General features: G+C 44.6%; 1 protein-coding gene across 1 annotated transcript; it reads right to left on the bottom strand.

Moving 5' to 3' along the window:
* Nucleotides 1–7748: 7748 nt before the first annotated feature.
* Nucleotides 7749–13290, bottom strand: LOC129823379 (gamma-aminobutyric acid receptor subunit rho-3-like). The gene is made up of 10 exons (XM_055882298.1): nt 13257–13290; nt 11078–11145; nt 10754–10977; nt 10576–10658; nt 10242–10379; nt 9507–9659; nt 9185–9246; nt 8769–8900; nt 8391–8467; nt 7749–8348 (listed from the first exon to the last, which is right to left on the bottom strand). Exons 1-10 carry the CDS (start codon nt 13273–13275, stop codon nt 8162–8164), a joined length of 1143 nt encoding a protein of 380 aa, XP_055738273.1. The 5' UTR covers nt 13276–13290; the 3' UTR covers nt 7749–8161.
* Nucleotides 13291–13527: the final 237 nt, after the last annotated feature.

The following is a 13527-nucleotide window of genomic DNA, read 5'->3' as shown; positions in this document are numbered from 1 at the left end:
TAAGCCATTTTGCCACAACTTTGGAAGTATGCTTGTGGTCATTGTCAATTTGGAAGACACATTTGCGACCAAGCTTTAACTTCCTGACTGATGTCTTGAGATGTTGCTTCAATATGTCCACATAATTTTCCTCCCTCATGATGCCATCTATTTTGTGAAGTGCACCAGTCCCTCCTGCAGCAAAGCACCCCCACAACATGATGCTGCCCCCCACATGCTTCACGGTTGGGATGGTGTACTTCGGCTTGCAAGCCTTCCCCTTTTTCCTCCAAACATAACGGTGGTCATTATGGCCAAACAGTTATATTTTTGTTTCATCAGACCAGAGGACATTTCTCCAAAAAGTACGGTCTTTGTCCCCATGTGCAGTTGCAAACCGTAGTCTGGCTTTTATATTGCGGTTTTGGAGCAGTGGCTTCTTCCCTGCTGAGCGGCCTTTCAGGTTATGTCGATATAGGACTCGTTTTACTGTGATATAGATACTTTTGAACCTGTTTCCTCCAGCATCAACACAAGATCCTTTTCTGTTGTTCTGGGATTGATTTGCACTTTTCGCACCAAAGTACGTTTATCTCTAGGAGACAGAATGCATCTCCTTCCTGAGCGGTATGACGGCTGCGTGGTCCGACGGTGGTTTTCCTTGCATACTATTGTTTGTTCAGATGAACGTGGTACCTTCAGGCGTTTGGAAATTGCTCCCAAGGATGAACCAGACTTGTGGAGGTCTACAATTATTTTTCTGAGGTCTTGGCTGATTTCTTTTGATTTTCCCACTATGTCAAGCAAAGAGGCACTGAGTTTGAAGGTAGGCCTTGAAATACATCCACAGGTACACCTCCAATTGACTCAAATTATGTCAATTATGAGAAGCTTCTAAAGCCATGACATAATTTTCTGTAATTTGTGTATGTAAACTTCTGACCCACTGGAATTGTGATACAGTGAAATAATCTGTCTGTAAACAATTGTTGGAAAAATTACTTGTGTCATGTACAAAGTAGATGTCTTAACCGACTTGCCAAAACTATAGTTTGTTAACAAGAAGTGGAGGGGTTGAAAAACTAGTGTATGTCAACTTCCGACTTCAGCTATGTGTGTGTGTGTGTGTGTGTGTGTGTGTGTGTGTGTGTGTGTGTGTGTGTGTGTGTGTGTGTGCATATGTGTATATATATATACTGTACATACACACAAAAGTGGATTTAGCTATTTGAGTCACACCCATTACTGACAGGTGTATAACATGGAGCACACAGCCATGCAATCTCCATAGAGATAACATTGGCAGTAGAATGGCCTTACTGAAGAACTCAGTGACTATCAACGTGGCACTGTCATAGGATGCCCCCTTTCTAAAAAATGTCTGCTCTGCTAGAGTTGCCCCGGTCAAATGTAAGTTCAGTTATTATGAAGTGGAAACATCTAGGAGCAACAACGGCTCAGCCGCAAAGTGATAGGCCACACAAGTTCACAGAACGGGACCTCCGAGTGCTGAAGCGCGTAGCATGTAAAAGTTCTGTCGTCGGTTGCAACACTCACTACAGAGTTCCAAACTGCCTCTGGAAGCAATGTTAAAAGAAGAACTGTTTGTCAGGAGCTTCATGAAATGAGTTTCCATAGCCGAGCGGCCGCACACAAGCCTAAGATCACCATACGCAATGTCAAGCGTTGGTTGGAGGCGTTTCCACTCGGGAGCAGTGGAAACGCGTTCTCTGGAGTGATGAATCACACTTCACTATCTGGCAGTCCGACGGCCAAATTTGGGTTTGGCAGGTGCCAGGAGAAGGCTTCCTGGCCCAATACATAGTGCCAATGTAAAGTTTGGTGGAGGAGGAATAATGGTCTGGGGCTGTTTTTCATGGTTCGAGCTAGGCCCCTTAGTTCCAGTGAAGGGAAATCATAATGCTACAGCATACAATGACATTCTAGATGATTCTGTGTTTCCAACTCTGTGGCAACAGTTTGGGGAAAGGCCCTTTACTGTTTCAGCATGACAATGCCCCCGTGCACAAAGCGAGGTCCATACAGAAATGGTTTGTCGAGGTCGGTGTGGAAGAACTTGACTGGCCTGCACAGAGCCCTGACCTCAACACCATCGAACACCTTTGGGATGAATTGGAACGCAGACTACGAGCCAGGCCTAATCAACCAACATCCCTAACATCACTAATGCTCTTGTGGTTGAATGGAAGCAAGTACCAGCAGCAATGTTCCAACATCTAGCAGCAAAGTGGGGGGACCAACTCCATATTGATACTCATGATTTTGGAATGACATGTTTTTCGACGAGCACGTGTCCACATACTTTTGGTAATGTAGTGTGTGTGTATATATAGCAAGACATCTATAGATAGAGAAGAGAATGTGCATGGTGCAGGACGCAGACACAATCTACTGCTTCAGACTCTGGACATCTGACAGCAACTTACCAGAGAGACCATGACAGCTGACTATCACCTCTGTCCAGTATGTGGCTTGTTGCACCACATTGGCAGACAAGAGTTTAAAAGATCAGTCAGCTGGCTTTGTGGGAGCATTCATGTCAATTTTAGACTAGCTTAGCTTAACTAATAAAGTTAGTTATTTTAGGATGTTTTTTTAGCGAGCATACCTAACTTAAGCTAGCTAGCTAGTCAACTTAACTTCGAAAATGTCGACAACTGGCCAGCTGTAAATTGGTGAGTTGCCACCTGACTCAATTACCTGATTCACTTTCATTCAAAGTAAAACAGCTAACGCGTTAGCTAGCCAAATTTAGCTGACTGAAGTCCGTTCCAAGTGCCAGTGGCCGTTGCTATATCTGGCAAAGTTAGCTAGCTAGGTAGGTAAGCATCCATCAAGCTAGACATAGTTAACTAGCTAACGTTAGCAATATGACTAACAAAATAAACCAGTGAACAAGTTTTGTTTATAGGTTCCCGACACAACGTTAGCCTTGGTGACAATGTGTTAGTTAACTGTTGCTTTCACAGTCGTTGACCAAATAACTTACTGAAAGAGTTTACTTTGATAGCTATTAGTAGCTACATACACAAAGCAACTCACCTGGCTAACTTCATCTCCTCTGCATATGTTAGCTAGTGTCACGCCCTGACCTTAGTATTCTATGTATTCTGTATTATTTTGGTCAGGTCAGGGTGTGATGAGGGTGGGTATGATTGTTTTGTATTGTCTAGGGTTTTTCGTATGTCTAGGTGTGTGTGTGTAGTCTAGGCATATGTAGGTCTATGGTGGCCTGAATTGGTTCCCAATCAGAGGCAGCTGTTTATCGTTGTCTCTGATTGGGGATCCTATTTAGGTTGCCATTATCCATTTTGGTTTTGTGGGTTATTGTCTATGTGTAGTTGCCTGTTTCAGCACTCTTTGTTTATAGCTTCACGTTCGTTTTGTTATTTTTGTTAGTTTGTTTAGTGTTTCTTCGTTTAATTAAATAGTATGTATTCATATCACGCTGTGCCTTGGTCTCCTCCTTACAACGAATGAGACAGAATAACCCACCATAAAAGGACCAAGCAGCGTGATAAAGAGGAGTGGACATCATGGACATCAATGAGTGGAGGACAACATGGACCAGGGAGGAGGTAATGGCAGGGGACAAGACCTTGCCATGGAAGCAGGTGGAAACAGCGCAGGAGGAACGGCGATACTACGAGGAGAAATACCGGAGAATAGAGGAACTGCGAAGATATGAGGGTACACGGCTAGCACGGAAGCCAGAGAGGCAGCCCCAAGATTTTATTTTTGGGGGGGGGCACATGAGGAGATTGGCTGAGTCAGGTAGGAGACCTGAGCCAACTCCTCGTTCTTACCGTCGGGAGCGTGTAACTGGTCAGGCACCGTGTTATGCAGAGATGCGCACGGTGTCTCCAGCTCGCATTCTTAGCCCGGTGCGCTCTATTCCAGCTCCTCGCATTTGCCGGGCTATAATGGGCATCCAGCCAGGACATATTGAGCTAGCTCTATGTTCTGGATCTCCAATGCATCTCCACGGTCCAGTGTATCCTGTTCCCCCTCCTCGCACTCGCCCTGAGGTGCGTGTCCTCAGCCCTGTACCACCAGTTCCGGCACCACGCACCAGGCCTCCAGTGCGCCTCGGCAGTCCGTCCGGCGACAGTACCCAGTCCAGAGCGTCCGGCGACAGTACCCAGTCCAGAGCGTCACTCGTTGTTTATAGCTTCACGTTCGTTTTGTTATTTTTGTTAGTTTGTTTCGTGTTTCTTTGTTTAATTAAAGAGTATGTATTCATATCACGCTGCGCCTTGGTCTCCTCCTTACGACGAACGTGACAGCTAGTCTAGCAGTGTGTTGCTTTTCAGACCGCCGACCTTCAAGTCTACCTCCAACAAAAGGACATGATGTAATGTAGCTAGCAACATTTTTCTGTAACCATGGGCACCACAACTGAGACAAAAAAAACATATTATATATACACTACCGGTCAAAAGTTTGAGAACAACTTCTCATTCATGGGTTTTTATTTATTTAGACTATTTTCTACATTGTAGAATAATAGTGAAGACATCAAAACTATTAAATAACACATATGGAATCATGTAGTAACCAAAAACGTGTTAAACAAATCTAAATATATTTTATATTTGAGATTCTTCAAATAGCCACCCTTTGACTTGATGACAGCTTTGCACACTCTTGGCATTCGCTCGACCAGCTTCATGAGGTAGTCACATGGAATGCATTTCAATTAGCAGGTGTGCCTTCTTAAAAGTTTGTTTGTGGAATTTCTTTCCTTCTTAACGCGTTTGAGCCAATCAGTTGTGTTGTGACAAGGTAGGGGGGTATACAGAAGATGGCCCTATTTGGTAATATAGCAAGTCCATATTATAGCAAGAACAGCTCAAATAAGCAAAGACAAACGACAGTCCATCATTACTTTAAGACATGAAGGTCAGTCAATACAGAAAATGTCAAGAACTTTGACAGTTTCTTCAAGTGCTGTCGCAAAAACCATCAAGCGCTATGATGAAACTGGTTCTCATGAGGACCACCACAGGAAAGGAAGAGCCAGAGTTACCTCTGCTGCAGAGGATAAGTTCATTAGAGTTACCAGCTTCAGAAATTGCAGCCAAAATAAATTGTTTACAGAATTCAACAGTCACATCTCAACATCAACTTTTCAGAGGAGACTGTGTGAATCAGGCCTTCATGGTTGAATTGCTGCACAGAAAACACTACTAAAATACACAAATAAGAAGAAGAAACTTGCTCGGGCCAAGAAACACGAGCAATGGACATTAGACCGGTGGAAATTTGTCCTTTTGTCTGGAGTCCAAATAGTTTTCTTTTGGTTCCAACTGTCATTTCTTTGTGAGACGCGGGGAGGGGGAACAGCATATGTGTATTTCCCACCGTAAGCATGGAGGAGGAGGTGTGATGGTGTGGGGGTGCATTGCTGGTAACACTGTCTGTGATTTATTTAGAATTCAAGGCACACTTAACCAGCATGGCTACCACAGCATTCTACAGCGATACGCCATCCCATCTCGTTTGGGCTTAGTGGGACTATGATTTGTTTTTCAACAGTACAATGACCCAACACACTTCCAGGCTGTGTAAGGGCTATTTAACCAAGAAGAAGAGTGATGGAGTGCTGTGTCAGATGACCTGGCCTCCACAGTCCCCCGACCTCAACCAAATTGAGATGGTTTGGGATGAGTTGGACCCGCAGAGTGAAGGAAAAGCAGCCAACAAGTGCTCGGCATATGTGGGAACTCCCTCAAGACTGTTGGAAAAGCATTCTGGGTGTAGCTGGTTGAGAGAATGCCAAGAGGTTGCAAAGCTGTCATCAAGTCAAAGGGTGGCTATTTGTAGAATCTCAAATATAAAATATATTTAGATTTGTTTTATAACTTTTTTGGTTACTACATGATATATGTTATTTCATAGTATTGATGTATTCACTATTATTATACAATGTAGAAAATAGTAAAATATAAATACAAATCCTTGAATGAGTAGTTGTTCTAAAACTTTTGACTGGTAGTGTGTATATATAGCTAATTTGTAATTAACAACAAATTATAGACATTTAATATTTTTTGTTTAAATCCAATTATTATTAAAAAAATCTCTCAACTACATGGCAACTGATTTGAATGATGAATGAAAATGTCAGATTTCAGGCTCCTTGGATATGATAAACTCAGCAAAAAAGGAAACGTCCCTTTTTCAGGACCCTGTCTTTCAAAGATAACTCGTAAAAATCCAAATAACTTCACAGATATTCATTGTAAAGGTTTTAAACAATGTTTCCCATGCTTGTTCAATGAACCATAAACAATTAATGAACATGCACCTGTGGAACGGTCATTAAGACACTAACAGCTTACAGACGCTAGGCTGGTCACAGTTATGAAAACTTAGGACACTAAAGAAGCCTTTTTACTGACTCTGAAAAACACCAAAAGAAAGATGCCCAGGGTCCCTGCTCATATGCGTGAGCGTGCCTTAGGCATGCTGAAAGGAGGCATGAGGACTGCAGATGTGGCCAGGGCAATAAATTGCAATGTCCGTACTGTGAGACGCCTAAGACAATGCAACAGGGAGACAGGACGGACAGCTGATCGTCCTCGCAGCGGCAGACCACGTGTAACAATACCTGCACAGGATCGGTACATCTGAACATCACACCTGTGGGACAGGTACAGGATGGCAACAACAACTGCCTGAGTTACAAAAGGAACGCACAATCCCTCCATCAGTGCTCAGACTGTCCGCAATAGGCTGAGAGAGGCTGGACTGAGGGCTTGTAGGCCTGTTGTAAGGCAGTTCCTCACCAGACATCACTGGCAACAACGTCGCCTATAGGCACAAACCCACTGCCGCTGGACCAGACAGGACTGGTAAATAGTGCTCTTCACTGACGAGTCGCGGTTTTGTCTCACCAGGGGTGATGGTCGCGTTTATTGTCGAAGGAATGAGCGTTGCACCGAGGCCTGTACTCTGGAATGGGATCGATTTGGAGGTGGACGGTCCGTCATGGTCTGGGGCGGTGTGTCACAGCATCATCGGACTGAGCTTGTTGTCATTGCAGGCAATCTCAACGCTGTGCGTTACAAGGAAGACATCCTCCTCCCTCATGTGGTACCCTTCCTGCAGGCTCATCCTGACATGTCCCTCCAGCATGACAACGCCACCAGCCATAATGCTCGTTCTGTGCGTGATTTCCTGCAAGACAGGAATGTCAGTGTTCTGCCATGGCCAGCGAATCTCAATTCCATTGAGCACATCTGGGGCCTGTTGGATCAGAGGGTGAGGGCTAGGGCCATTCCCCCCAGAAATGTCTGGGAACTTGCAGGTGCCTTGGTGGAAGAGTGGGGTAACATCTCACAGCAATAACTGGCAAATATGGTGCAGTCCATGAGGAGGAGATGCACTGCAGTACTTAATGCAGCTGGTGGCCACACCAGATACTGACTGTTACTTTTGATTGTGACCTCCCCTTTGTTCAGGGACACATTATTCAATTTATGTTAGTCACATGTCTGTGGAACTTGTTCAGTTTATGTCTCAGTTGTTGAATATTGTTATGTTCATACAAATATTTACACATGTTAAGTTTGCTGAAAATAAACACAGTTGACAGTGAGAGGCCGTTTCTTTTTTTGCTGAGTTTATATGACTGGATATGTGAATAAAGGACATAAGATACACCATTAATTCACCACAGAATTTAAACAAACTGAAAATCACAAATCACTCAACAATTAGCTATAGTAAAGGTTCCCCTCTGTTAATATTCCTTAATTGGTAGTGACCAGCATTTGTTGTTTCAGTCTGGGCAGAATAAGGGCTACATACATTATTATTGGATTACACACAGAAAAGTGCCCTTTAGAATTTGGTAGGGTTCCAGTATTATATAGTTCCCCTGAGTAGGAGTCCATACTCCGTAGGGTGCCAGTAGTATCCTCAGTAGATTCCCACAGGAGGAGTCCATGTAAGGTCCCTCCCTTAGGTGGCCAATACTCCGTAAGGTCCCTTTACTTCCCTCAGGAGGAGTACATACTCAGTAGGGTCCCAGTACTCAGTAGGACCATCCCTCAGAAGGAGTTATAGTCAGTAGGGTCCCAGCACTATACTCAGTAGGGTCCCTCAGGAGGAGTTATAGTCAGTAGGGTCCCAGCACTATACTCAGCAGGGTCCCTCAGGAGGAGTACATACTCCAGTAGATGGTATTGAATAGGAGGTAGGACAGAGGGAAGGCCATGCGGGAGTACGAGTCGATCAAGTAGCTGTTGCTAAGTAGCAGATCCACGTTCTCTTGCACCGACCGTTGTCGGCGGAGACGTGTCCCCTCGGTGGGGGGGTCCTCAGGGTTCTGGAGTGGAGTTCTGTGATGGTTGGAGGTCATGGAGGTTGGCAGACGTGGGAACGGGGTCAGCGCAATGTCACTGTCATGGAAACAGCCGTCGAAGGCCATGGCTTTGCTGGCGTTGTACGAGGTTGGGAGCTGAATGGGGGGACAGACAGACACACATACAGATATATAACATCTCCATATAGATATACTGTGTATCTATAGATGTATACACATAGACCATGGAGACTAGGAGATAAACTAATATCGTCTCCAACCTGGGGACAAAGTTAGCGAGAAACTTGTGATGATTTCTGAAAGTGATGATTTCTTGGTGTCCTTTCTCTATCTAACCACTAGAGAGCAGTGTTGTGCAGAGAGAATACTCTCCCCACAAATATCCTGTCAGGGACAGGCGCTCTCTGCTCCAGGTATAATATGGATGACCTCTGACCTTTCCTCTCTTCAGTCGTCTCATTTCCTCCAGCGTAGAGCAGTAGTTGACAGCAGCATATTCTATCACTGACAGGAACACAAACAGGAAGCTGGTCCACAGGTAGATGTCCACTGCCTTCACATAGGACACCTGCAAAACACACACACACACACACACACACACACACACACACACACACACACACACACACACACACACACACACACACACACACACACACACACACACACACACACACACACACACACACACACACACACACACACACACACACACACACACACACACACACACACACACACACACACACACACACACACACACACACACACACAGAGAGAGAGTAAGAATTAAACACTCAAGAAAACTCGCTAGTTCCTCACCCACCCACACATACACACTCAGTCACTTACCTGTGGCATAGAGGAGGACACACCAGTGATGATGGTGGACATGGTCAGTACTGTAGTGATACCTGAAGGGAGAGGACGGCAGACGTGTTAGGGCTGTAGAGCTCTAAACGGAGAGGACAGCAGGCGTGTTAGGGCTGTAGAGCTCTAAACGGAGAGGACAGCAGGCATGTTAGGGCTGTAGAGCTCTAAACGGAGAGGACGGCAGGCGTGTTAGGGCTGTAGAGCTCTGAAGGGAGAGGAGTGTGTGTATAATCATGTGAACTTGGGTGTGTAGCCAGGTGTTTTCAGGGGTGTGTTTCCTGGTGTGTGTGTTTGTGTTTACCTAGGGAGACACGTGCAGGCACAGCCCTCCTGTCAATCCAGAAGGAGACCCAGGACAGCAGAACCATCAGCATGGTGGGGAAATATGTCTGCAGCATGAAGAAGAAGATATGTCTCCTCAGGATGAAGTTTATATACAACCTGTTATACCAACCTAGAGAGAGAGAGAGAGAGAGAGAGAGAGAGAGAGAGAGAGAGAGAGAGAGAGAGAGAAAGAGAGAGAGAGAGAGAGAGAGAGAGAGAGAGAGAGAGAGAGAGAGAGAGAGAGAGAGAGGGGATAGGTGATGGGGTGAGAGAGGGGAGAGAAAAAGAGAGAAAGGAAGGGACAGGGTGAGAGATTGAGACAAAGTGACTAAATCCCTTACATACATACCCTTATTCCACATTTTGATGTGTTACATCCTGAATTCAAAATGCAATAAATATATTTGTTTTCTCACCGATCTACACACAATACCCCATAATGACAAAGCGAAAGCCAGTTTTTAGAAATGTTTGCAAATTGATTGAAAATTAAATACAGACATATCTAATTTAGATAAGTATTCACACTCCTGAGTCAATACATGTTAGAATCACTTTTGGCAGCGATTACAGCTTTAAGTATTTCTGGGTAAGTCTCTAAGAGCTTTACACACCGGGATTGCACAATATTTGCTAATTATCTTTTTAAAATTCTTCAAGCTCTGTCGAATTGATCGTTGATCATTGTTAGACAGCCATTTTTAAGTCAGACCTGTGCTGCTGTAGAAGGCCAGCCCACTGGAAGGGTGGAACTTCTTGATGAAGAACTGAGACAGAACCATCTCATCTGTCCTCAGAGAGTCGTTGCCATTCTTCCAATACAACATTAGATCATTCTCCTTATACGCATCTAGAAAGGGGGATGGAGAGAGGGAGAGAGAGAGTTTGGTGTGTATTTGTTTAACCAATCAATCAGCAATCAGAATGTTAGTGTGGGTGCAGGTTTATATTTAGGGTTTATATTTATATATGCAGGTTTATATTTACAGTATGTGTGTGTGTGCATGTGTGCTGCTGCGTGATGTGTGTATGTCAGTGTGACTCACAGCTCTCTAGTTCCAGTGAACAGTTCTGTGTGTCCAGAGGGAAGCTGCTGAAGTCCATGGAGCAAAGAGCAGTCACTGTGATCCTATAACACCCACATAATAATCATATGCCAACAGATAAGATACAGTAAACCTACATATAGTAACACACACACACACACACACATTGATGCTCTACCTGACGCTGTAGAGTATGCTTCCGTCAGGATAGACCCTGATCATGATGTTCTCCATGGTGGTGTCATGGATGAAGGACCTCTTGGAGTGGACGAAGAACACGTCAGGAACCCACATCTTCTTCACCAGACGCCCATCAAATGTCCTGCTCACGTTGCTACGAGATGGAAATGCCAGCCGCTCATCCTTCCAGTAGTGGCGCAGGTACAGAGTCATGGTGAAGTCCTGAGCAGAACACACACTCATGATTAAACACACGCAGACACGTGTGTTGATTATACACACACATGTATAGATTAAACACCAAGGGTACACAGGCTCATACCATGTTGACCTCTGAAATGCTGTCGATGCTCTCCACCTGAACATCAATGCCTACAGGGATGGCTGCACCTGAGAACACACACGCACACACATCTGGTCAGGACTGGCAGAGCTCCTCATCCAAACCACCAAAACAGAGAAACAAACACCAACACCCTCATGCATGCTTCAGTGTTTCTTGCCTCGAAGCGAGCATCAAAGGCATTTAGCTCATCTGGGCAGCTCGCGGCTGGGTTTCACTTTGTAGTCCGTAATATTTTTCAAGCCCTGCCACATCCGACGAGCACTTATAAGCGTCCGGATTAGTGTACCGCTCCTTTAAAGCGGCAGCTCTAGCCTTTAGCTCGGTGCGGATGTAGCCTGTAATCCATGGCTTCTGGTTGGGAAATGTACGTACGGTCAATGTGGTGACGACGTCATTGATGCACTTATTGATGAAGCCGGTGACTGAGGTAGTAAACTCCTCAATGCCATTGGATGGATCCCGGAACATATTCCAGTCTGTGCTAGCAAAACAGTCCTGTAGTGTAGCATTCGCGTCATCTGAACACTTCCCTATTGCGCGAGTCACTGGTACTTACTGGTTTAGTTTTTGCTTGTATGCAGGAATCAGGAGGATAGAGTTATAGTCAGATTTGCCAAATGGAGGGTGAGGGAGAGCATTGTATGCGTCTCTGTGTGTGGAGTAAAGAGGGTCTAGAGTATTTTTTTCCTCTGGTTGCATGTGACATGCTGGTAGAAATGAGGTAAAATGGATTTAAGTTTGCCTGAATTAAAGTCCCCAGCCACTAGGAGCGCCGCTTCTGGATGATGAGCATTTTCTTGTTTGCTTATGGCTTTATACAGCTGGTTGAGTGCAGTCTTAGTGCTGGCATCGGTTTGTGATGGTAAATAGACGGCTATGAAAAATACAGATGATAACACTCTTGGTAGATAGTGTGTTCTACAGCTTATAATAAGGTATTCTATCTCTGGCGAACAATACCTCTTTAATATTAGACATCGCGCACCAGCAGTTATTGACAAATAGACACACCCTCTCCCCTCTTCTTACCAGACGTAGCTGCTCTGTCCTGCCGATGCACGGAGAAGCCAGCCAGCTCTATATTATCCGTGTCGTCGTTTGGCCACGTCTCGTGAAACACAAGATATTACAGTTTTTAATGTCCTGTTGGTAGGATAGTCTTAATCGTAGATCGTCCAGTTTGTTTTCCAATGATTGCACGTCGGCCAAAAATACGAAGGGTAGTGGTGGTTTACCTACTCATCGGCGAATTCTTACAAGGCACTCCACCACCTTTTTCTCCATCTTTTCTTCACGCTGATGGCGGGAATTTGGGCCTTGTCTTGACAAACCAGTATATCCTTCACATCAGACTCATTAAATAAAAAGTCTTAGTCCAGTTCGAGGTGAGTAATCGCTGTTGTGATGACCAGAAACTATTTTCAGTCATAAGAGAAGGTAGAAGCAACATTATGTACAAAATTAGTTACAAACAATGCAAATAAATAAACATAATAGCACGGTTGGTTAGGAGCCCGTAAAACGGCAGCCATCAACGGTGGTGCGATTATTATATGTGTGTGTTTTTATTGATCATTTCTTTATGGGTGTGAAGTATGTTGATGTTCTCTGAATGCTAGCAGCCTTTCAGCCCAATAAACATTGTTTTAAATGAACCTCCCTCACAATTCAACAAACCACACACACACACCACATCTTCTAATTAAGCCTCTGCTTCCTCCTGTTACACAGAGTGACTCATAAACCAACAGAATAAACATCTCTATATTAAAGTTAAAGATTTATTAACCAGTCAACTCTCTCTCTCACTGTCAATTACCTGTTTGGGTAGTATGAAGGCCTTTGGGTAGTATGAAGGACACACACACTCACACACACACACACACACACACACACACACACACACACACACACACACACACACACACACACACACACACACACACACACACACACACACACACACACACACACACACACACACAGTGTAATGTGGGTCAGTGTTGGTTTGGGAGCGATGTGTTCAGGGAAACCCAGTGGCCTGCAGATCCTCTCATAGCACAGCCATCGTACGCATCATTAAAGGGGGACAGAGAGTGACTGATTGGATTAGTTTTTGTGTTTCCTGTGCATGGTGGACATGCGTGTTTCTCACCTCCAAAGCCAGGTCTCATAGCGAAGTCGTGCTCCTCGATCCTCAGCAGCTGTTCAGTCTTAATGAGTAGAGACTTGGTGCTGTCCTGCCTCGTCAGTTTATGGTCTATACGCCTGGAAAGACAACACACATTATAAACCCACACACCCCAACACCCTGCAATAGTTGAGAAATATGTTTCTTTAATAAGAATGTAATTGTAGGGTTTGATTGAAGAAACACAGCCTGCGGTTTTCACAACAGCCCTCCCACATACACACACTGCCAAATT

This window comes from Salvelinus fontinalis, chromosome 25, assembly GCF_029448725.1.
Source record: "Salvelinus fontinalis isolate EN_2023a chromosome 25, ASM2944872v1, whole genome shotgun sequence".
Lineage (NCBI taxonomy): Eukaryota > Metazoa > Chordata > Actinopteri > Salmoniformes > Salmonidae > Salvelinus > Salvelinus fontinalis.
Note: the sequence above shows the minus strand (reverse complement) of the source record. Positions and strands in the feature narration are given on the sequence as shown.

Bases quoted from the DNA above. Each gene is read 5' to 3' on its own strand.
- LOC129823379 (XM_055882298.1), bottom strand. The intron at 10,659-10,753 runs GTAGAGCATCAA...TGGGTGTTATAG, and splicing joins AGCATACTCTACAGCGTCAG to GATCACAGTGACTGCTCTTT. The intron at 9,247-9,506 runs GTAAACACAAAC...CTCTCCCTTCAG, and splicing joins GCCTGCACGTGTCTCCCTAG to GTATCACTACAGTACTGACC.